Source organism: Danaus plexippus, chromosome 6, assembly GCF_018135715.1.
Source record: "Danaus plexippus chromosome 6, MEX_DaPlex, whole genome shotgun sequence".
Lineage (NCBI taxonomy): Eukaryota > Metazoa > Arthropoda > Insecta > Lepidoptera > Nymphalidae > Danaus > Danaus plexippus.
The window spans coordinates 6,523,984-6,548,388 of NC_083540.1; the positions used below are offsets into that span (position 1 = coordinate 6,523,984).

Here is a 24,405-nt window from a genome sequence, read left to right on the forward strand (position 1 = left end):
AACATCTGAACAGCAGTTGTTACTGGAAAGGTACCATATCGATATCCTTATCTCTTTTATACGTACGTTACTTCCTTTTTTGAAATTATCATGAATTATGTACGTATATAAAAAATAAATAATATGGCATTTGAATATGTGTAGTATAGTTTAGTTTTAATGAAACGGTATCCCAGGAGACAAGAGTCCATGTACGCTATGACGGGTCTGTATGCGGAGTCTGGCTGCGCGGAAGGCGACGCCGGGCCGAGCGTACCCCCGCCAGCACACCCTCGAGATACCACCAAATGTCACAGCAGAAACCCCTCTGCTGGCATATGCGACAGGTAACCAACAATGAGGACTTACACTCAAAATCCACTTATATTCTATACAATTAATATCAAAACTCGAAAACCATTAATTTTCTTATTAGTCATACGTACGCGCATAACAATATATGACGAAACAAACACATTGTCTTCATGAATTATGATATATAAAGTTTTCTGCGCAATCAATTTGTTCATTCCAATAGAAATGATGTCAGATATATATTTCTATACATAAACTACAATATAAATCAAATCTATTGTTATACAGAGACCGCGAGCGGGAAAAAGAGAAAGAGAAACCCCACCAAATGTTCCCAGAAATTTTAGACATTCCTCATGACTCAAGAGACTGCGGTATTCTATCGTGGAGACCGCTATTTATTCAGAGATTTTCTAGTATTAAAGTAGGTATATTAACTTTAATATAATATATAATTGTCTGATCATTTAAATAACGTTCATATAACATTCCGCAGGTATTCGTATTTTTCCTTTCGTTCCTAGTAACGCTGCAGCAAGCGTTAAGCTCAGGCTACATAAACTCTGTGATTACAACCATCGAGAAACGTTTCGAGATACCCTCCAGCCTCTCGGGGCTCATAGCGAGCAGTTACGAGATTGGCAACGTCATCACCGTCATATTCGTTTCATATCTCGGCAGTAGACGACACATTCCAGTATGGATAGCAGTCGGTGAGTTAAGGAACACGCCACGCTTCACCAAGTATAGCTGTCTTTCGTCCTTAATACCAGATAATATAATTTCATTTGTTTATTTGTTAGCAACGATTAGTTTTCATTTTGCGATGTCCTATCTCACTATTTATGAAAATTCTTAAAGCATCGCAGTTCGTCTTATACTCTTGAATGACTTTTATCTGTTTTTCATGTAACGGGGTATATCTCTGAACGGTGTCTGAGCCTGAATCAGATTTATATCTAGATTAATGTGAATGCTAATTAGAAACGGGATGTTTAAGTAATATAATTTGAAGGTGCCGTCATTATGGGCATCGGCTCGTTGGTTTTCGTCGTGCCGCATTTCATAGCGGAAGCTAACAGCGAAATGATGATGAATAATAAGTCAGATGAGAACATTTGTCGTCTGCCGCGAGCCTTGGAACAGGACATGAGCGGATTGGGGAGATTGTCCCCTGGTTTGCCGCCAAGCAATCTAAGGCCAGAAAACTGTATCAAGGTTGGTACAGATATATCTCAATATTCAATATGACATATTTGTACATATTAGAATTTAAATACACTTGCGACAGCCTACTGAGATTAACTAGTTACGTGTTTATCAATTTTTATTCCTATTCACAAAAAAAAGATTAGTACTTAAAATACTATACCTATTTTGTACCAAGAAACAAAAATAAAATCTTATAATGTCTAATAACGGTTTTATCGTCCCAGAGTTCGCCCAGCACGTTTGTACCAGTGATGGTATTCGTGGTAGCTCAACTGCTGCTGGGTTGCGGCGGCTCCCCACTACTGACCCTCGGTACAACGTACGTGGATGATCACGTGCGACCAGAATCATCCAGCATGTACATCGGTAAGAATCAATGTTATACAAATTTGACTGATCTCTTACGTACATCATATCGTATCATATCATATCATTTTTTATTGGATTACACCACATTATATTTTTCACTCTGTACCCTTGCCAGTTGACATTTAAAAATCTAATAAAAAAGGATTCTCAGTATTTCACTTAGATGCCTACATTAATACTATCTAAAGATATTTATTGGTTAATAACTGGAGAATTTCTGTTTAATAGATACCACTAATGGCTTTTACTTTATATTATATATGGCATATTTCATTACTCATTTTATAGGTCTATCTTCTTCGGTCTTCTTTTTCGTATATTTTATTTTTCTTGCACAGATACCATATATCAGTTTTTATTTAACACAGATAATGATTATTGTGAAAACTTATATTATCCAGCCATCTGCGGCGGATCTCTTATTACACGTTTACTTGCAAGACACAACAAATCTCTTTTTACTCGTTGCTCACATAAATCATTATGGCAACTTCATAACCGAACCGTCTATTGCATATAATTACAAAGAATTCTCTTATTTTTCCTTTTCGGACTCATTATTGTGTAAACTTCGTTAACAGTCCATTTAGTTTTATTGTCTCCCACGATTGTTTATTAAATCATTGTTTTGTTGTTTCTATTGATACAGATCTGTTATATTTACAGTAATTGAAATATGCATCTTTTATATCTTACCCGATAGCTGTATGCAAAGCTCGTGTTTATTTGTACTTTTAATGTATAACACTCAGTTTATAAATTTGTTGTATTTTAAATACAACAAAGATTTTTATTATTTTAAAACTACATACTCCGGACGTTTCGGTTCTTTTTCAGCAACTTTTTTTTTTATCTCATCTGTCTGTAAGCACGGTTGCGGGTAGTATATCCGAAAATCTTAGTTTTATTTAAATGAATACACCAGAAAATCGTAAATATAATTCTTGTATTTTTACAGTAAAAATCATGTTAGTAACTATTCTGGAAATTCTTCTAGTTTGTTCTTGCGTCCAATTTACGTATTGCGGTAAAGCGTAACGTAGAATGCCTCTTAACTGCAATCGGTATTGTTTATTTTTATGCTGAGGGCAAAATAAATTCCATAAAATCACTCAAATGTTATTACTGTTTTGATTACGATTGATTGTATTTAAATAAATTTAAATGTTCTTTTATTTAGTTAGACTAAACACGTCGGACGCGTGTCCTTGGGTAACCTTTATTGCTCGAGTCTTTATATCAGTGCCGACTATTGCTCTTACCGCTGCTGTCATAAAACAAACTCCAAGCATGCCACGGTTCAACGAACCACGTCCAGACTTGACTTGTCCTGTTTATGAGTTTCAATAGCGACATAAACTTCTGCTATCAAGAATATTCCATTTGATCATAAAATACGTTAGTCGTATGAATGGTTTTAGTCATGGTAAAAGCTGTTACGTAAGTATATGGGGGAAGCGTAATAGATTTTGGGGGATTAATGGCGTTAGGTAACCTCGGAATAACGTGCTGTTCTGACCTTGACTCGCCCATACCTGACCGCTCTCACACTGGACTATGAACAATTTAATCATACTGAAGCTTCCGTGTTTGTTACACTCATACATCCTACGCAATGCGACGATATATGTCCTAAGCCCATGGGAGCGGAGTATTCATTAACTAATGAACACCATAAAATACGTTGGCTGTATAATGTTGATGTTCGAGTGTCAAAATATTTTTAAAAACTATTTTATTAATTAATGGCATATTCTTATTTATATTTCTAAGTAAAACTAATTAAAAAAATAGCGTTGCTAAGTTAATTAAAAAGTATAGTAGGTTCATTTATACATGATATATTTTTGTATATTAATAGCATTATAAATAAGACGGTCATATTACGGCTTCTTGTCCCAGTGTAACGACCTCAGGTGCGGTTAAACTCTTAAGCGGAGTTGAGATTAGCGAATCACTTATACCTCTATTTCTTTATAAGTGGCCCGAAATGTCTATTTTTGAATCTCACAAGGATTTTGACATTCATTATTTCGTAAAACTCAAGAATACTCACTGCAATGAGGCTCAAGACTGGAGCACATCTTGATAGACGTCCCGTTCTGATGAGAATGTTTATTTTTATCACATCAAAGTACATATAAATATCTTTGTACACGTAAAAAATCTTACAGGTAACAATATCGATATTTATTGAGTTTTATACACATTAGCCACGAAATCTATACCGCTAGGGCACCGCAAAGCTAAGCTGACCTAGATTTGGTCCGCAATGTAGAAAAGACTTGTTAAAGCTACTGCATGCGGTCTTCGCTTGCTGTCATCGCGGGTTTTCGGATTAGGCGCTGGCGATGTTTACATTCCAAGACTACCGCTGCTTTTACAATATTAATTCACCACGATCAATATCATAAATATAAAGTCATTTCACTTTACTCCAAGGAACACTTTTTGTATATCATCTGTTGAACAATGTTTCGTACTATACAAGTTTTATAGTATTTCAATATATCAATTTACAGGATGTATGTATAGTATGGCTGCTTTCGGTCCCGTGCTGGGATTTCTTCTTGGCGCCTACCTCCTTCAATTCCATATGGACTCGTTTTCCGGCACTATCATCCCATTAGGTGGGTAAAGTTATCGACAAGTACTATTACATACATTAAAAGAATTATATATAGGTAAATAACTACTGATTGTTATTTTTCTAGATCCCGGCGACCATAGATGGGTGGGTATGTGGTGGGGAGGCTTCCTACTCTGTGGTCTTCTTCTCATACTCGTGGCGATTCCTTTCTTCTCGTTCCCGAAAGTTCTGGTTCGCGAGAAAGAGAAGATTCGTCTCGTCGAGAAAGCAGCCGCTGCGAGCGGTTCCTCGACATCCAAACCGCCGCCGAAACCACAGTCAAATATCAAGGACACTGGATATGGTAAAGATATCAAAGGTAAATATTGTAACCGTCTATTGGTCCTAATAAACACTGTACTACTGCAGCTCAATAATAATGAAAGGCTGGACTAATGCGCCTTCAGACTCTTCTGAATATTTATTAAACTCATAATATGGCCTTATGAAGGATAAGTTGCAAAACTTGAATATAGAAGTAACTTATATGTATTTCGAAACATTATTTACAATAGAAACTAAGTTCGACATATATAAATTATTTATCAACAGACATTCCCGTATCCATGTGGCGGCTCCTTAAGAACCCCGTGTACGTGGTGACGTGTCTCGGAGCTTGTATGGAACTCATGATAGTGTCCGGCTTCGTGGTGTTCCTACCTAAATACCTAGAAACACAGTTCAGTCTCGGCAAGAGCCAGGCGAGCGTTTTTACCGGTGGGTAATAAATTAACATCAATACTCCATAATGCTCTATTAGGAAAATGACTAAAAACATTAATTCTGAGAATATATTTCTCATCATTAATAACATCAGACTAACTGTTCAGTGATGGCATATATAATAGAAGACGTTTTCTGTTATAGAACATATACATACATATATTTAAATAGTATGTATATATTTAAATAGTTAATAGTATACATGTATATATTTAAATAGTTTTTCCTTTATTTTATACAGATTTAAAAAAAAAAATTATCTTCTATTGAGGTCGTATAGGTTTTAACAGAGAGCACGTGCTATTAATATGTTATATTACAGGGTCGATAGCTATCCCCGGCGCGTGTATCGGCATCTTCATGGGCGGTTGTTTGCTCAAGAGATTAGAACTGCGCCCGAAGGGTGCGGTGCAGTTCGTATTGATATCGAACACAATATGTTTGTCTTGTTACGCTTTGCTGTTCTTCCTCGGATGCGACAACATCAAAATGGCCGGCACAACCATACCCTACACTAACAACAGGTACGTAGGTAGAAACAAGTGAAGTTGAATAATAATAACATTATTTATAATTCTTTAGTAAAACCTCATACCGAATATCTTATTGAAATATGGGGAACTGCTGCGAAGTCTAACATAAAGTCATTACAAACCTTACAAAATAAAATTATTAAAGTTCTTTATAAATATGATTATATGGCGCCATCCGTTGAATTATACAAAAAAACAAAATTTCTTAATATAAATCAATTATACACTTTAAAAACTTGCATGTTGATTAGAAAAATAATAACAAATAAAACACATTTACAATTACACTTTCATAAAAAAACACATACACACCACACTAGAAAACGTAATAAACTAGAACTTCCAAAAACCAGAACCAACTATGGAAAGAAAAACATTTTATTTGAAGGAGTTCAAATTTATAATAAATTATCAGACTTAATCATTAATAGCAAGAGTTTTCCTATATTCAAAAAACGTGTAATGGAATATGTGCAAAATAATTTATAAGTTAATGTAACCCCTACCTAAACATGTTTATGTAATATAACTACCCGCAACATTTCATTTTACTGTATATAATTCATAAGGCAGACTTTTAAATGTACCCTCAAGCAAAATTATTGTAATTTCTTATTATAAGTGAACTTTTGTGTTCTTTATGAGAAATAAATGTCTTTAAACCGAAATAGAAAATATTTCGACGATATTTAAGATAACAAAAATATATAAATATTAATAAAAATCCATTTAAAATGCCATTCATTCATTAAACAAAATACATACTCTTAAAGGATGGCAATTTTTTGGAACTATATGTGAAATGTTTTTGTGTATATATGTATGAATAATTGAAAAAAAAAACAAACAAAAATCTTTTACGAATGAGATTCCAAATTCAAACATTGCTTGAATGAAATATTTTTCATATCAGCAACGTAGAGCCGTTCAAGGTCAACCTGACGGCCGCCTGTAACTTCAACTGTCTGTGTACGGAGACCGACATGGAACCTGTCTGCGGTAACAATGGCCTCACGTACTTCTCACCGTGTCACGCTGGGTGTGCCGCCTTTTCTTCCAGATCCAACTTCACTAACTGTGCCTGTGAGTATACCTCGTAACGACTTTGACATTTATGACATACGTCACAGTTTTGACAGAGCCTGTCGTTTTGACATATAATTGCATTTAAGTAAAATATATTTAACTTTAAATCCTACCATAAAAAAAATATATAATGCATGTATTGTTATATAATTACAAAAAACGAAGACAAAGCGTTGCTGTGATTGGCTAATTTTGATTTACCATCAAAACGAAATAGTAGACCGACATGAATGCCTTCTTCTTCTGTAAGGTGTCCACGAGAACAGTCGCGACATGCTAGGTGTGGGAGTGGGACTCGTGAGTGGTGCGTCCGCGTCTGCTCTGACCGCGGGAGCGGCCCGTGAGTACAGCGAGGTGACGGTGGTGCCAGTGGCCACGGCAGGTGCCTGTAACCCACCCTGTACCACCATCTTCCCGTTCCTCGTGCTGCTGTTCTTCATGACTTTCGTGGTAGCGGTCACACAGATGCCGCTACTCATGATAGTTTTGAGGTGCGATAGGTTTATTATGTCACCTTTTTTCTTTATACTTATTGATTTTATAAAAATCATATTCAGGTGAATATTTTACGATGAATATATATGTATTATATTATTATTACAGGTCGGTGAGTGAGGAGGAGCGTTCTTTTGCTCTGGGCATGCAGTTTGTAATATTCCGTCTATTCGGCTACATCCCAGCACCCATCGTCTTCGGCAACCTCATCGACTCGACCTGCATATTGTGGAAACAATCATGTAACGGTGAACAAGGAGGAAGGTGCCTGTTGTATGACATAGAGCAATTTCGATACAGGTAATAATGAAAAATATCACACATAATCTCTCAAATCAAATATAATTTTAATGTCTTTTATAAAATTTCTAACGACATTAATTTATTTCAGATACGTCGGCCTCTGCGGTGGCATAAAAATAGTCGCATTAGGTATATTTCTAGCGGACTGGTGGCTGGTGAGGAGACGGAGACATCTAGAAACATCAGCTCCATTAGATCCTCAAAAGGACATAGCCGGTTCTATCATTAGTCTAGACAAATGTGAGTAAATTTAAATTAATAACGTGTACTTAATCATTCCTCCGTGACTAATCTTGTATCTTTGTTAGTGTTCGAGGAGTTACCGTCTGCGGAGAACGCGAGCGGCTTCAGGTCGGGAATAACTTCCGGTCTCAGTTCCGCCATCAGCACACCCAACGATCCCCTCGACCCGCACGAACCTCAGGACCAGCGTCGTCTGCAGCGCACCGACTCTCAGTACTCGCAGGAGTCCCAGAGTCGCGCCAATTCTCGGGTGCTGGTAGCGTCGCGTCACCTCCGCAACGACTCCAAGACCATTCAACTGGAACCGCGAGCTCGACATCACATCGAGGAGCGACCTCGAGACTTTCCTCGCTCCACCTCGCGGGACTTTTCAGCTCACTCTCATTCAAGATCCACTTCGCGTGACTTCAAACCGCACTCGCGCTCAGATTCCCGAGATCTCGGACTCGAACAGCTGAAACAGCTCGCCCTCAAAAGCATGGACAGTCTCGATTTAACAGTGCTACCGCTCGCCAAATGTGCGGACGAGGAGAGCAAACGGCTCATAGAGGGCGCCGGTGTGCTGCGGCATAGACGAACCGGTTCCAGAGACCTCAAACCTAGCGAAAGTAAACACAAGCGAACCTCATCACACCACATCACTATGGAACCCGGTGATCTCAGTCTGCAGATACAGAAAGGGCGAAGCGTCGATCAGCTGGCGACCACCCAGATAGACCCGCGGGTGTAATACAACATATACTTAGTATAATTAAAATCAAACTCAACTGAATCTCTAGGTTCGACGGTGTGATGTGTGTAGTAACCTGTTGGAACTTATAGTGAAATTGACTTGGTGTAGTTGTTGGTAGAAGTGATGTATAGAAAAATATTTTTGATGCTATCTGACACATTAATATTAATTTATGAGTGAATGGAAGTATTCCCATATAATGATTTCTTCTATTACCCTTAGCTAACCACGGAGTGATTTTGAACCATATCTTTAATGTAGTATAATGATCGCTTATCGTATGAGATAAAAGCTGTTACAGTAAAATAGTGATCTATTTACCTAGAAATAACCTCGTGTAAGTTTTATTTCGTGTTCATAATTGTTTTGTAAAAAAAAAAAATAGTCTTTAGCACTAGAATACTCACGTAGCTCCCATTCTCGTTATAAATTTAAACATTGTTTTATTAAATTTCATTTAAAATAAAAATAGATTGGTAGTTCCATGAAAACCTAAACCTAAGAAAAATGTATGTGAGGCTTTCATTCCAATGTGTTGAATATTTTTGTAGTAATCACTTATAAATCTGCACAAAAAAAAATGTTAACAAGATTTTTGAGAATCATAAGGTAGAATGCCCACTGTCATATTTTAGCTTTTGCTAGTCTTAGTGTTGAGAGTTTGGGGACATATATGATATTTCTCGAAAATTTAATGATTAATTTGAAAATCCTATAAGTGTTTAAGTGAGACTAGATAAAAATAATTCATGAAGCAATAATAACCTAGTTCAGATTTCAAATATATTTTTGAATGTTAAATTATTAAGTGCCTCCGTTGAGAGGATTTTTAATTTTCGAATTTTTCTGGAGAGTGTATTTTTCTTTTCATAATTTTCCATTTGATTTGTTAACTTTATAAAATTGTTAGCTTTTATTTTTTATTTTTTATATGTATAATTATTTTTTTATAATATTTGTACATCATTTCAGTTCAAAATATTGGCCATATACAGTATAAACAAATAACACATTAATCATATATTCTTTGTTATCTCCAACATTTTTCTTTGTAATCATTCAAATGTCAATTTTTAGGCTGGTATACATATGTATTAAAAAACTCAATTACTACTGTAGTAATATTATTTTAGTACGAAATATATTTTAAACTAATTATATATCATGAAAAATATAAAGAGAAAAGACAAAGAAGCATCTCTGAACATTTTTGTCATATATATGTTAAGAGAGAAATAGTTTGATATGAAGAGTGTTATATATCTAAAAATGCCTTATTACAATAGATTCTAAGACTTGATACTGATTTAGCTGTACTTTAATAGGTTCGATGATGGCAACATCTAAACTAATTTGTTGCATTTAGTTATTAATAAAATTGCATACACATTTTTAAGGATATTTTATTTGTTTATTCCTTATAACCTCATTGGTTTTCTTGCATTGCAATTTCCAGTATGCCTAGACAAATTATAGACATTATTATTAGAAATTTTTATACACTATGTCTTTTCAAGCTATAATATCTTTTAACTTTAAGATATATCTATTTTATTCAATTTAGAAACCAACCATACTATAACTAAATATTTTTCATTAAGGAGTTGTAGATTTAAAAATTATATAAAACTACATATATTATACTACATACTTTTATTTTGTTCAACAACTGCTGAAAAATTACAACCACAAAGCATACTCAAAACTATAAACAACTTGATACATCAATATTACGACACTAAAACTATTTTAGTTATTCAGTCTAACTCACCACATTCTTGGATAACAACCTTTTTAGAAGGTCTACCACTTTTTGACCCAAGATTTTCCATTTTACGCACAACATCCATTCCTTCAACTACTGATCCAAATACAACATGTTTCCTATCCAGCCATGGAGTTGTAGTGGTTGTAATGAAGAACTGAGAACCGTTTGTGTTAGGACCAGCATTAGCCATAGATAGAATGCCGGGGCCAGTGTGCTTCAACTTAAAGTTCTCATCTTGGAAAGTTCTACCATAGATAGACTTGCCACCAGTGCCATTGTGATTAGTGAAATCTCCTCCTTGACACATAAAGTCAGGAATAATTCTGTGGAACGATGAACCTTTATAACCAAATCCTTTCTCTCCAGTACACAGAGCTCTGAAATTCTCCGCAGTCTTCGGGACCTCTTCTGTGTTCAGTTTCATAACTATGCGGCCTAAGGGTTCGCCATCAGCAGAGACATCAAAGAACACTTTTTTTTCTTGCTGTGTAGACGCAAAACGCAAAGAGGCCGCTGAATATAATGTGCCATTTATAAGGGTACGGCGTAACATTGCCGTCAAAGCCATGATTACAGCTGTATAAAAAAATATTTTTTTTATTTTATTTTGCAATATTAAATAATGTTTCTTATCATATAAAATTTTTGGTTGTAAAATATATTATTTACTAACCTCAATCTCGTTACCTGATGGCCCGTGACAAGTAAACGCCGAAAAATCTAAACGTCAAGTGTCAACTGATATTTTGAAATAATTAACAGGCGTATTTCTGAGTAGTCTTCATATTATATAAATTTCATATAATGTTTGAAAACTAAAATCTTTTAGATTTATCCTTTTTTTATTGTGTTACTTTTGTAATACTAGATCCTACAATCACTGTTACTAATATCAGATAAAAATCGAAAATCAATTCACTTTAAATCAGTTTCTACTATCCTTTTATTTTTATGACAAATTCTTTATTATTGGTGTTTACGGTTTAAGTAGTATCATTTATCTTTAAAGTTGGGGGAATGATCTTTTTAAGGCTCAAAAAACTTAGACTGAATCTTTTTTTTTTCCATCTCACCACTTAATGTACTCACAATTTAGATTAAGATTAGTTAGTTTTTAATTAAAATTCAAACATAAAATTTAATAACACGAACAGGGTTCGACCCCACAATCTTCGGAATATCTCGTTCCAGTTGCTTTTTCAATTGTGTTAGCGTAACCTAATTGAAATCTATGAATAAGCCTAACCATTTTTTTTTAATCAAATTTTTATTTATTTAACTGTATTTTCCAAATGAACACAATGCAATTTATAAGTAAATATATTATTTTAGTACAATATTTTTTTATAAATTTGAGAGACTGTTGACGGTAACAAGTGAATAAAATAATTAAATTAAAATAGTCAATGGGTAATTTTGGTTGACATAACAAAAAAAGAGTATCTCATAAAAGAATACACTAAGCTTTAGTTTTTCAGGTTTCAGGATTTTCACCACTTTTTCACTGAAAATTGAGTAGTGTTTGCTTGATTGTATATTTAAAGGGTAGTGTAAGTGTAGTTAACCTAAGAAAATTAAAACAAGTCGTTTTAATTGTTATTTTAAAGACTTATACGCAATTTTCAAATAATACTCTAACCTATACGGTGTTTGTTTACTATTAGTGAAAAATTTAAAATAAGATTAAATATTGTGAAACATTGCAATACTATTACGTATGTTTTTAAAATCCTGTATTTTAAAATACCACGATGTATAGCTTAAGATTATTGACTAAGCACATCAACCGGTCTCTAATACATAAAAGTTTCATTACAAATAACAAACCAAAGTTAGTACAAGTACCGAGGTATTACTGTACTCAAAATAATCCTGATTATCAACTAGGTACTTTTATAAAATACCTTTATTTTGTATTCACTAACACTAGACTGTTTAAGTTTTGTAAGATTTATTTTCTTTCAGATGATATTGTAAATGATATATGTAAAGGAGATGCAGAACTAGAAAAAAGATTGAGAGTTTTGACACTTGAGGTAGAAGTAATGAGACAGGATGGTCGCTGTGCACCAGATTATCTTAAATTGGATCACTGGAAGCACTTGCTGGATTTGCCTAGTAGAAATCAGAGATCTAATTATTTGACATTTCTCTGGAAAACCGAAAAGAAAAGAGAAAATCAGAAAGTAAATATAATCTTACAATTTATAAATGTGAAGAAAATTATGACAATCGAGTTTTTTTTTAATATAGAGAAAGAAGGAGGAGAGGAGAATCGAACTTGAGAACTCACCACAAGAAGAAGAGAAAGAGTATCCAGATGATTTGCTCTATGGAATTAAACATCAATCTTTATTCCTACGTATTCGAGACCAATCTATTAATTATTTTGATAATTATCGGTAAGCGCAATATTAAATATGTTAGTTAGGCCACTTGTATGGCAAAAAAAGTATTGTGATATTTAAAATGTTATGATGTATTAAATTTTTCTTAGGGCTCTGTTAGCTATGATACATGGTCAATCAGTTGTCATTGATTGTTCTTATGAAGAAAACATGGTGTGGAGAGAAACAATGAATGCTGCTAAACAAATGACTTTTGTATTTGGAGACAACAGAATACACAAACAACCTTTTAACTTACATTTATGTAATGTTAATCTGAATGGGGAATTTATGAAGCAATTACATAAGAATATACCATCTATTGACGAACCTTGGTTTCCTCTTAATATTCATACTAAAAGTTACCTAGATGTGTTTCCTAAGGAAAAATTAGTGTATCTCACTCCACATTGTCGGGAGGAATTGACAAGTTTTAACCCTGATGATGTATATATTATAGGATGCATGGTGGATAAAGTATGTATTGACATATTTATGTTTTAGATAACATTTAAATTTCACTCATAAATATTATTTTATTATTTACAGATGAACAATGAACCTCTTTCATTAGCAAGAGCAAAAAGAGATGGTCTTAGAATGGCTAAACTGCCATTAGATAGGTACCTAGAATGGGCCCCGGGTTCCAAAAAGAACTTGAATATAAATCATATGGTTCCTATCCTCTTGGATCTAAATTTCACCGGCGACTGGGAATACGCATTGAGACACGTACCCAGGAGAAAACTTATGGAGACAAAAATCGTAGCTATGCAAAAAAAATTCAACTCCCCCAATATAACAAAAAAAGATTTTCTCAAAAGCCTTCATACGTCTAAAAAAAATAATACACTTAATTTTAATGACAGAAAAATAAAAACAAGAAAATCTCTGTATGATGATGAAAATATATAATGCTAATGTTACAATAGAAATAAAAATAAGAAATTTCAATATATTTTTTTTTTATTTCATATATCTATTAGCCTTAAAAATGTATATTTACCCTTTATAATAAATGTTTTATTCATTTTCTTAAAAATAAGAAATCTAGATTTTGTACAATATATTAAAGAATCTAAACCAAAAAGACACTTCATGTATATTATAATATACATCACATAATCTACATTTTGTGAACATTTTTATTGAACCAGTGAGTGCTAAAGTTTCTAAACAGCATAATCTATTCACATACATGACTCAATTGAACTTGATAATCTCAAAATTTTTATAGGTGTTTGGAAAAGCTGAAAATCCCTGAATAAAAGCTATACAGGAAAGAACATTAGAGAAATCACAGCTCCAACATGATTTTTCCTAACTTTATTCTCTATTATTAATTAGGAATACCCAAATAACAAAGTACTACTAGTTTTCAAGTCGAAAACAAAAAAAACAGATGCACAGTTTTTTTCTCTATGTGAACCTGCTTCATTAATAATTTTTTTTATACATTTCATTTTGTCTAAAAACAATTAGCATCTTTTACCAATATACCATTTTCTCATACAATAAACTCATATAATTTACTTCAAATTATTCAAAAAAGCATAACCAATTAAGTAATTTTTTTATAGGTGAAACTGTGATTTACTTTACATTACCAACAATTCGGAATTCATAGGAATAAAAGGTAGCATAAAAAATTAAAATTTTAATCAAAATTTTAAGTGAGATCATTCAGATAGCTTAGATGTTACAGGATCTAAAGTATATAGATTTTAAGAGATTTTTTTTTTCGACAATTTGACTAACAAAATTTTAAATAACAAACTTAACAGTAACAATAGTTATTTAAGGGTAAGCTTTTATACATTTATTTTCAGCTCTTAAACAGAATGCGCTTCAAGAATTTACATTTATAAATATGTTATACCTTGGAATCTAATATGTAATTATTAAGGTTACTGTGATTAACTAATCATTGTTTATTATCTCCGTAAAACATATATCATATCCTATTGCACTTTAAAATGTTCTATCGAATTCCCTACTTATATGCTTTGCATATATTAATACATTCGCCTATCATACTCCTCAAATACAAAAAACCAAGAAGTTTAATATGTACTGGAGTTTTCCATGTAGAATGTAGATGATAACGCGTTATATCTACAACTTAATACTAAATCGACACTGCATGTAACAAACTATTATTTAATATAAAATATATATTTTTTTTATTTGTAAATTATATAACTTAAGGCATAGGTAATGTACGCATGTCAACATCTGCGGCAGTCTCGGATCTTTGTTTGATTGTGGCAAGGATCTCTTGAAGATTTGAAGGTAGTGCTATTTCATCCAATGTAACCACGGGAGCGGGCGGGGTCAGCGGTCTCGATGGCGAGTAGGCCTCGTTCTAAAATATAAGTTATGTTACAAATATGAAGTAGTATGAACCTCGATGACAAAATTGACCACGTTAACGTGAACTACGTAAAATGGTAAGAATTCTACAGTATTACATATAAAAATGTGGAGCTTCAAACAAAAAGTATTTTTCGTTAACCTTTTACTGTTTAGTCAGGGCTTTAATGCAACATGTTATATAGAATATAAACACAGCATTAAACATTCATCAAGTATATAGAGCCTACCAATAATTGAGATATGATATGCAAAATCTCTTTTAGCAATAAGGCAGTATTTGAAGATTGAGCAAATTTTGTATTATATTCAACCTAAAGGTAGTGTTTTTATTTTTTATAAACTAGAACATCAACCCACTTCGCCGTCAGCGGATGAGTCGGCTTGTGCCATTTTAAGTATTTGTTGTTTTTGCTCTTCAATCTGTCTGTTCAATTCCTCCATTTTACTTCTCAATGTGTTTGGTGGTAGCGAGGGTCCCGGGGCACTGCTACTGTTAGACGCTGATCCCGGACTGTAGGGTTCCTCATCAGCAGCTGTATTAATAAATTATAATATTAATAAATAAAATCGATGGTATTATGAACGAAAGCTTTAAGCTTTTGTTCGGTTGTATTTTAAGTGGGGAAGAAAATATTTCGAGAGTATCATTTAACATGTATGTGACAAGCGATCTAAGGAATGTAACATTTCATTTGCGATATCCACAAACTCTCCTGTAAAATGTATTAGCAAAAAATGTCTTTAATGTTAAAAACATTATTATAATAATATATTTCTATACCTAAAGAGGCTGCGATCTTGTCTTTTACGGTTGTAGAGAGCGAGCTGGTGAATGGCGGTCGTCTACGCGGCGATAACGGCGGGGTGTAGGACCGCTTGCGGGACCCGCGGCGAGAACGGGAGACCTAATGCGTTAGAAACATATATATTACTCGTATATATATATATGTTAATTATATACAGATTTTCTTTTAATTAATATATATTTGTCATTGAAGTCTAATTTTTAGTGTTATACTATAAAACAAGACATTTATGTGGTGGACAGGTGAGAGAGTGAATTGTAGGTAGACAACAATAACTAGTGACGGTGACAGTGTGTTTTGTATGTTTTTATTTTTCACTAAAAGTCAACAGTTACAATAGTCTTTTAATCAGAAACTAGTATCTGATACAAAGATATAGACTTCAGTGTAGTGATTGTTATATGGCGACGAAAAATTGTAAACAAAAATATGTTTTTATTTGTGTAAATAGATGAAACTAACATACTTTTCTACGTATTCATTGGGTGTTACAAAAATAACTCAAAAATAATCAAGGAAACGTACTAATATAATAAGGGTTTAACGATTTTTTTGTACATTAACAGAGCGGCGAAAGTTATAGTTTATTAAGTCCATCCATCAAGAACTGACACAGAATAATTTATTTAAATAATATTACAATTGTATAATAATGTATAATTAATAAATAATAGAGTCGCTTTCATTTAATTACAATTTGTACAATACCATATACATATCTATTATGGTATTAACTGACCTTTGCCGGTATAATATCTTTGGGAATGTTAGGAGCTAATCTTTTTTTCCTTTGACGTATGATGATCGAGATTAGAAGATGTGTCTTAACTTCCCCTAAACCGGGACCATCTAAAGGCAGTAGAACGTCGGGGAGACTTGTGTTGGCGGGTAAGGGGACTATGTAGAAGTCTTTGACTGTAGCCGTGTTCGTCACCTTTACGACCCCCAGCCTGGAATGTACATAAGAACATAAGTCAAACATTGAAAGTATTATATTTTTGTAATTTTATCAGCTTTACTATTATTATAATAAAAAAGTATGTAAAATAATATGACTTTTTTACAATAACATAGGACTAAAATTGTTTTTTTTTTTAATGATTCAAATTTTGGTTTCTGGACGATGATGCTCAGAACAGTGATTTTAAAATAATATATTTAAGATACAAACCTGTTCCGGCTACTGAGATAGCTGTATAAAGCTATATATTGCATTCGTTCTTCATCATTAGCAGCTTGTAATTTCAGTAAGACTATATCTTTGTTCCCAGCCCTTTTCATCTTGGCGATGTAATCCCATACGGTATCTGGATTTATTCGTCCAACTATGTCCAATTCTGGAGTGAGATCGTCCTCTAAATCTACAGCATTACCTGAAACCTATACAAGAATTTATATCAATATTTCGTTGGCTTTACGTACATTTGGATTATGATTGTTCAGAATGATTATATACCTCGTGAGCTGCAACATAGAATCTAGCAACATCCACCATATTGATACAGCCGTTCCATACTGTTGGCGCTGAGTGCTCCACTGTACTAGTCGGTTCCTGGTCACTTTCTACCTCAGCTGTAATTAACAGTAAAATATTTTTAATTCATTTATTATATGTCAACGACGAATATAATCAATATGCTTACCGGATGTCTTGTCTTGATTTTCATATTTAGTTGGGGACAAGGCGATGTTAGTGTCAATTGAAAATGACTTATGTTCATTGTCGAAATCTTTTGAATAGTCAGATATGTCCTTGTTGTAACGTTCCTCGTAGACGTCTTCTCTGGATTTTCTTATATCTTCCTCGGAGAAAGCCGATGTTATCATTGGTTCATGGGGATCATACTCAGGGTGAGTTTCCTTCATCATAGCCGATTTGGGTCTCTCGATTGAATCTGAATCTGTTGAACTGCAAAACACATTGTTTTACCGAAATTTTTAAATAAACAGAACATATAAAATTAATGTTATACATACTCGTTTTTATTTTTGGCCATCGTTTCTTGTGATTTTGATCGATGTTTAAATTTATCATCAGAATTCTGTCTGACTTTGGAACGCGATCTTCGTCTTCTTTTTGTGCTGTCTCTTGACCGAGACCGTCTTGACCTAGACCTAGATCTATCCCGACCGCGCGACTGAGATCTAGAATTATCTGTGGAATGTCTCTTCTTTCCTCTCGATCTAGATCTATGTCTAGAACGTTCCCTGGAAACTGATTCTTCTCTGGATTCCTTCTTTGATTTCGAGCTCGATCTACTTCTTCTTCGCACGCGCCCTGATGATCTTCTCTCCTTTCCTTGTACATCAGATTTCCGTCTAGTCGATCGCGACTTCCCCTTTTCTGAATTCCTTCTCGATTCTTTATCTTTTTTCCTGGAACTCTTTCGGTTTTCTTTATCTTTTTTCTTTGTGTGTTTCTTTTGAGATTCGTCCTTTTTGTTACTGAAAAATAATTTATCAATATAAATATTTAATCGCTAATAATTTTAAATCTTTCATATGTTTGTCAACTCTCGTTAATTACTCACGATTGTTGCGTTTCGTCTTCTACTCCATCGTTTAAAGCCGTCACTATGTCTTCAACTGGTACGTTTGGATCCAACTCAGTTGACACGGACTCCTTTGTTTCCATTACCTAATAATAATATATTAATATTCACTGTTCTGTTTTATTTTTTTTTCATTAGATTTATTTAAACCACACTACACACCTCTTCCCCTTTATGTGTTTTCAGAACGTAAGTTTTGCTTGCAGCTAAGAGATCTATTTCAGATTTCTTTATTAATTCCAGTTGATGTTTTGCCTCCTTGTCTCTCCACTGCGCTAATTCTTGACTGGCCAATTCCTCCGGTGAAAATCTAACCTACAATATTAATTATCGCATATGTGATTTTTTTTTTCATTCAACATGAATAACAATATTTTCATAAACATGTAAACTAAACTTACTAATTGCTTTGGTGTAATAACTTTCTCACATATCTTCTCCCATAGTGATAAATTCTTCCTATCCTTAATATTGAACATGAGAGATCTGTATTTGGCTTTATATTTCATTCCGACATCTCTGTTAAATAATTCGTGCAGCTCGAGTTCCGTGTCGTAGGCGAACTGTTGGATTTCTTCCTCAGTGAACTTTGGGCCGTCATACTCCGCCATGCGACTGGCGATTTGTTCCTGTAGGGCTTTTCTGACATTTTCTCTGATCGGATCTTCGGAGCTCATCCTTGAGCGCCTGTCTGGGGTGTCCTTCCTTCGTGATGTTGACGGTGATACTGAAGGTGTCTATGGTGAAACAATTATCGTTTGTACGTCAAATTCGGGTTTTATCGCAGTGTAAACAGACCCAAGGTTAATGGCATTACATAATGTTTTATTACTGTTTTGTAAATCACACCATAAATAGACGGACAAACAAAAAGCAATGCTTTTGTTTTTTGTTTTTGAATTGATATTAATTTTAAGATAATTTAATACCGTTAGAGATATAATTATTTGATTAAAATGTCACATTAGTCATATTTTATATATTAAATACTAATTATATATATATTTATATATTTATATATATATATATATATATAATATAGAGTATATTAAAGCTTTACCAACCTTCCGCTATAAATAAAAAAAATAAATTTTAATATTATACTATAAACACCGAAACATCCAACCTTCCTGAGCTAAGCTACAGAATAAATCAATATATATACTTAATATTTATCACTCGGGAATCAGAAACAATATCACATTCACATGAACTTTATTACAATGGGAGTTGAGTTTAAAATGGCGTGCTGATAACGTCGCTACATGACAGATGAGTAAGCGCAGGTTGGCGCGGAAGTTTTCGGTACTGAATAAAAGATTAGATTTTAATAGCGATGTTCGTTAAATGAAACATTTCAAAAATAGTATTCCGATATTAAAATTAGTAAAATGGTGAGGAAATTAATTTAAAAATAAAATATATAGGTTTGGTGTAATAGTATTTTCTATAAATCCAAAAAGCTGAAATTTTTTTTGGGCTAATTTTGTTTGACCTAACTATAAGGTTTAAGTCAAAAGGTGAGTTTCGAAAAACAAGTTGTATTGATATATTACCTTTTCAACGACCGGCTGTGTTTTACTTGAAGTAGCGCGAGCGGCTTTCCTTCCTTCGTTTGGAACTTTGTTGGACGACTTAGGTGTCTCCACTGTCGGTGGTTGTGATTTTGGCGTTGTGGGAGTTTTTGGGGGAGCGGCAGGCTTCACCTCTTCTTTTGGTGATATAATGGGTTTTTCTTTTTCCTTTGGTTCGTTTGATGGAGATTTGAGAGGTGGAGTTTCGGAAGATTTTCTAGGAATCCTTGCAAAATTCAACGTAGTTTGGATTTTTGCCGGTTCATTCAACGATTTCTTGCGTGTAACGTTCGGTTTAATGGCGCTCAACGTTCCTGGACGCACCACTTCGAAAGTCGGATTCTTTTGTAACCAGGCCTTTAGATTTTCAGCAGTGGGCGCGTTCGGACCGGCAAGTAGCCTTCCAGATTTTCTCTCATAAACGATAACCTTAAAACGAGAAATTATATATTTGAATATGTTATATTTTATATGCTTCTAGAATATAGCACTACGCTGATCATTGCCGAGGCAAGGTGTTTTCTTGCGCCGTCAATAACCTTTCTGTTTCTACAAACATTGCTTACCCTGGATTCAGAATTGGGTTTCTCATTTTTGCCACTAGTGCTATCATTGTTTGGGGCGGTGCTATGACTCCCGAGGGAGTCTTGAGCGTGTTTAAGAATACATGCATCACTGCAATAAATACTACTAGCACGTGCAGGTTTCTTACAAACTATGCAAGTTGTTTTTGAGGGCAATTCTTTTGTGATAGCAGTTGGTGTACTTACTCCTACATTATCCTTTTGTCCTGTCGGTACCTAAAAAAATTACAGATGCAATAATGATTTATTATTCAATTTACAGATTTTCATAAACTAAATTAACAGTTTTTTTTTATACCTTGTTTGTATTTTTTGCCGAGGCTTTAGCATTTTTGACACAGTTAGGGCACCTCCACTCAATTCCTTGATCTTCCATCTGTTGTCCCATGGCTTTTGTAATATTGACACATTTGCCATGGAACCAGTCCTCGCAACCATCGCAACATATCATAAATCTGTTGTTATGTGGTTGTTTACATATACACCAAAGCCTGTAAAAATTCATTCGTTATGTGATTGTTTATATTGAAACTAAAGCCCGCAAATGACAGTGTAAGATACAATCACATTTGAATTCACATTAACAAATTACTAAGAAAAAACCTTAAATTTACCTGTTAGGGTCATCTTCTGAATTCCAACTCTCTTGAGATTCAGCTGACATTTTATCGATAACTGACATAGGAATGCTTTGCTCTTGCTTTTTAGGTACTAATTTCTTATTCGTGTACTGCTTAGAAACCTGTTGAACTAAGGGTTCTGGAGTCACTGACACAGGATGAGTTGGTGTTGATGAACCTAATACTTGTGTCGGTTCCATGGGTTGTTCTACTTGTGTTTTTCTCTTAGAGGACCTCGTAGCTGGTGCTTCAATAGGAGGTAGAGTTATGACTCTGCCATCCCGCCTGACTATTTCAATGGGATCTTTACGTTGAATCAAAGACTTTACGGCCTTTGGCGGCGGCGTGTAGAGATCATTAGAGGTTGACTGGTTGAATGGTGAAGCTACTGCCGCTTTGGCAGAAATATCAACTTTTCCCAATACTTGCTTATCTATTACCTCTTGCAGATTCTCTGAACTTTCGACCAACTGAGCTACATGCATTAACAGATCTTCTGTTAAACCATCTTCTTCTGGTTGTAAGCCCCCTAATAAATCTAATGTCGGAGAGAGTGGGCCAGCCAAACCCGGGCTATTAATAACATGAGAAGATATGTTTGGTTGTGCCTTAATCATTTGAGGTGTATCCTGCAGGATTTGAGCTAAACTTGCATCATCAAGTTGTGGTATTGGATCATAACTTTTGGAAGTACAAGGTATTTTGGTCTGTTTCAATAGAGGTTTCTGAGCTGTTATTGATTTCATTTCCTCTGTACTGGTAGTTTTGGTCAATATTTTACCTTCAATGGCTTTGATGGGCTTGGCTATATCGTTGAGAGTTTTGTTAAGCAGTATAGGTTCTTTATCTACTTTAGAAGGCACTTTGTTTTCAGTAGAAACTCTTCTTATTACATCTGGTGTAGAAAACAGAGAAGTCATGTCTGTCAACAGAGCTGTCATGTGTGCTGGTGTTTTTTTGTCTTTCTTGACAACTTTGGATGCTGATTTTGGTGTCACTTTACTAATATCAGTGACGGTCGGCGGTGAAACTGATACCACTAGGGAATAATTTTGATTGTTTTTAACTGGTTCCGCTTCCATCATCTTCTTATCTAACATAAGATTTTTATTTAATAGTTTTTCTTTAATATCTTTCTTTATAAGGTTTTTATTAGCCCTTAGTCGTGACGGTACTTTGGATTCAATTTTAGCAGTTCTAGGCGGCGGCACCATTTTAAGGATTCTTGGTTTAGATTTTATCTTTCTTTGCTTTAATGGACCTGTTTTATCTTTGACATCTTTATAATCAGAATCAGAATCTCTATCTGCCGTACTATCACCTGAAGAGCTGACAGATGATGATTCAAGATTTTCATCGGTTTTAAGCTGAGATTTAGAAGACTTTTCTGATTCATGTAGTTTAGATTTCATTAGCACTGGTAAGGGTTTAGTTAAAATGTCATTTCCTTTAAGAATTATAGGTGGCTCTGATGTGTTTAAAATGATTTTTTTCCCTTTCGGAATGATTTGCTGTTCCAATATGGTTATCTTTTTGGGTGTTGCCACTGGTTTGGGTGGTGGTGTATTAGTTATTTCAATAACTGGATCATCATATGCTGCAAAACTGTCATTTCTCTGTGGTATTATTTGACTTGGTGATGTAAGTGGTGTATAACAATGATCATTTTGAAAGCCTACAAGGCTATTTTCTCTAGTTTCTATTCTCAATGACTGTAACATTTCTGCTCCACTATCTAAAATTGAAAATATGTATTGTACATGATTGAATTAATTTATTTGTAAGCTACAATATTTTAGCTCAATTCTTACATACCATATTTGATTATGCTGGCAGGTTCATTGTAATAGCTGTCTACTGATAATGTAACATGAGGCACTTTATCATCTTCATTCTCTGAGTCAGTAGCATCATCTGGCCGCCCCTCATGCCCAACACGCACAACACTGATACCAGCAGATTGAGAACCATCTGTACCTACATATATATATTTTTTTAATACTTATAGTCAAATATATATATATGTATAGACATATAAGCGAAATAAACTCAGAGATATAGTAACATATTTTGACACTCTTATTTTAACTTTGTTTATTATGTAGATAAAGGGAATAGCGGGAAAATTAGAAGTAATGATTTTATATTGATTCCATGGAATGGAAGATTTGTTTATGTTTTCTAATTCGAACTATTTTAATAGATAAGATAGTTTGTTTATAAGTATAGTTATTTTGCACTCACCCATTAGAGTACCAAGTAAATTCTGATCAACCGACAACGATCCATCCTTGTTTACAATAACAACCACAGAATTATCAGATTTCGTTGAGGGTCCATTTAAGTCCGTGTAATTAGTAATAACTGTGTTAGACATTTTAACAACTATTAATACAATGAGCTTTATGCAAGTCCTCTATTTTTAGCCAACTTTGAACACACATGCCATCGCGTCTATCTATAAACACAATCGAGTACTGACGCCATTTTGAATTCAATCTAACAAGAAACAGCGCGGCAATGCGACTATAGTGAACACATAGCACTAAAAGATGGAAAAACTAAGAAAAGCCACTGGATATCACAATTTTGTTGGTATACGCCATATATTTTCTTAAAAAATATATGTTTTATATCATATTGTCACAAAACAAAATAACGCGGACACCAAACCAAAATGCTATAGTAGATAAAAACAAAATGTTGTTCTTTAAGTGTCAGCTTTTGCGCAGATTATTAAAATGATAAAAGATTCATATAAAAATTATGTATATGGTATATCAAGGGTAAACTAAACTGTATTAGAATAGTTTGGATTTTTTTTTTATTTCTGCATAATTACTTATTATTAGGTTTTTATGAAGTATCAAATGTATTTATTCCTATAAACTACATGATTTTTTTCTTTTTCAATTATGAACTTTTCAATACTTAGACATTTGATTGTGAATAATAATGCAGTAAAAAAAACTACACCAATAAATTAACGTGTCTGAGTTAAATTCTTAGTATAATTAAAGTATGTAAATCAAAAAATAATAAGAATTTATTTTTAAAATAAATTGAGTTTTACTCTCGAAAAGTGTTATTGAATACAAAATTAATTAAAAAAATATAT

The 24,405-nt window shown here is 33.8% G+C and overlaps 4 protein-coding genes across 6 annotated transcripts in view; 2 read left to right on the forward strand and 2 right to left on the reverse strand.

The window, feature by feature from the left end:
- LOC116778108 (solute carrier organic anion transporter family member 5A1) overlaps positions 1–10,016 on the forward strand; it is a 26,915-nt gene extending 16,899 nt beyond the window's left edge. Inside the window, exons 4-17 of the mRNA XM_061529804.1 lie at positions 177–326; positions 583–718; positions 791–1,007; positions 1,310–1,512; positions 1,731–1,872; positions 4,398–4,505; positions 4,590–4,823; positions 5,057–5,221; positions 5,550–5,751; positions 6,674–6,843; positions 7,097–7,337; positions 7,450–7,641; positions 7,733–7,884; positions 7,953–10,016. Of these exons, the coding sequence (XP_061385788.1) occupies positions 177–326; positions 583–718; positions 791–1,007; positions 1,310–1,512; positions 1,731–1,872; positions 4,398–4,505; positions 4,590–4,823; positions 5,057–5,221; positions 5,550–5,751; positions 6,674–6,843; positions 7,097–7,337; positions 7,450–7,641; positions 7,733–7,884; positions 7,953–8,617 (2,977 nt within the window). The 3' untranslated portion in view covers positions 8,618–10,016. The remainder of the gene's footprint in view (positions 1–176; positions 327–582; positions 719–790; positions 1,008–1,309; positions 1,513–1,730; positions 1,873–4,397; positions 4,506–4,589; positions 4,824–5,056; positions 5,222–5,549; positions 5,752–6,673; positions 6,844–7,096; positions 7,338–7,449; positions 7,642–7,732; positions 7,885–7,952) is intronic.
- On the reverse strand, positions 10,008–11,212 carry LOC116779002 (peptidyl-prolyl cis-trans isomerase-like). Its single transcript, XM_032673127.2, has 2 exons — positions 11,062–11,212; positions 10,008–10,964 (listed from the first exon to the last, which is right to left on the reverse strand). The coding sequence occupies exon 2, from the start codon at positions 10,954–10,956 to the stop codon at positions 10,378–10,380; it is 579 nt and encodes a 192-aa protein (XP_032529018.2). The 5' UTR covers positions 10,957–10,964; positions 11,062–11,212; the 3' UTR covers positions 10,008–10,377.
- A 562-nt stretch (positions 11,213–11,774) lies between these two features.
- LOC116779001 (mitochondrial ribonuclease P protein 1 homolog) lies at positions 11,775–13,726 on the forward strand. Of its 2 annotated transcripts, none has more exons than XM_032673126.2 (5): positions 11,775–12,275; positions 12,354–12,574; positions 12,642–12,790; positions 12,886–13,252; positions 13,325–13,726. In XM_032673126.2, the coding sequence occupies exons 1-5, from the start codon at positions 12,140–12,142 to the stop codon at positions 13,688–13,690; spliced, it is 1,239 nt and encodes a 412-aa protein (XP_032529017.2). In that variant the 5' UTR covers positions 11,775–12,139; the 3' UTR covers positions 13,691–13,726. The 2 variants fall into 2 exon arrangements, with proteins under 2 accessions (XP_032529017.2, XP_061385789.1); XM_061529805.1 differs by having other exon boundaries at positions 12,136–12,275; positions 12,338–12,574.
- LOC116779255 (death-inducer obliterator 1) lies at positions 13,724–23,970 on the reverse strand. Of its 2 annotated transcripts, none has more exons than XM_032673509.2 (17): positions 23,532–23,970; positions 23,103–23,264; positions 21,282–23,022; positions 20,966–21,158; positions 20,854–20,883; positions 20,066–20,512; positions 18,911–19,246; positions 18,672–18,824; positions 18,489–18,595; positions 17,935–18,402; positions 17,601–17,866; positions 17,414–17,529; positions 17,129–17,337; positions 16,697–16,907; positions 15,933–16,056; positions 15,509–15,684; positions 13,724–15,140 (listed from the first exon to the last, which is right to left on the reverse strand). In XM_032673509.2, the coding sequence occupies exons 1-17, from the start codon at positions 23,662–23,664 to the stop codon at positions 14,979–14,981; spliced, it is 5,034 nt and encodes a 1,677-aa protein (XP_032529400.2). In that variant the 5' UTR covers positions 23,665–23,970; the 3' UTR covers positions 13,724–14,978. The 2 variants fall into 2 exon arrangements, with proteins under 2 accessions (XP_032529400.2, XP_032529399.2); XM_032673508.2 differs by having other exon boundaries at positions 20,650–20,883.
- Positions 23,971–24,405: the final 435 nt, after the last annotated feature.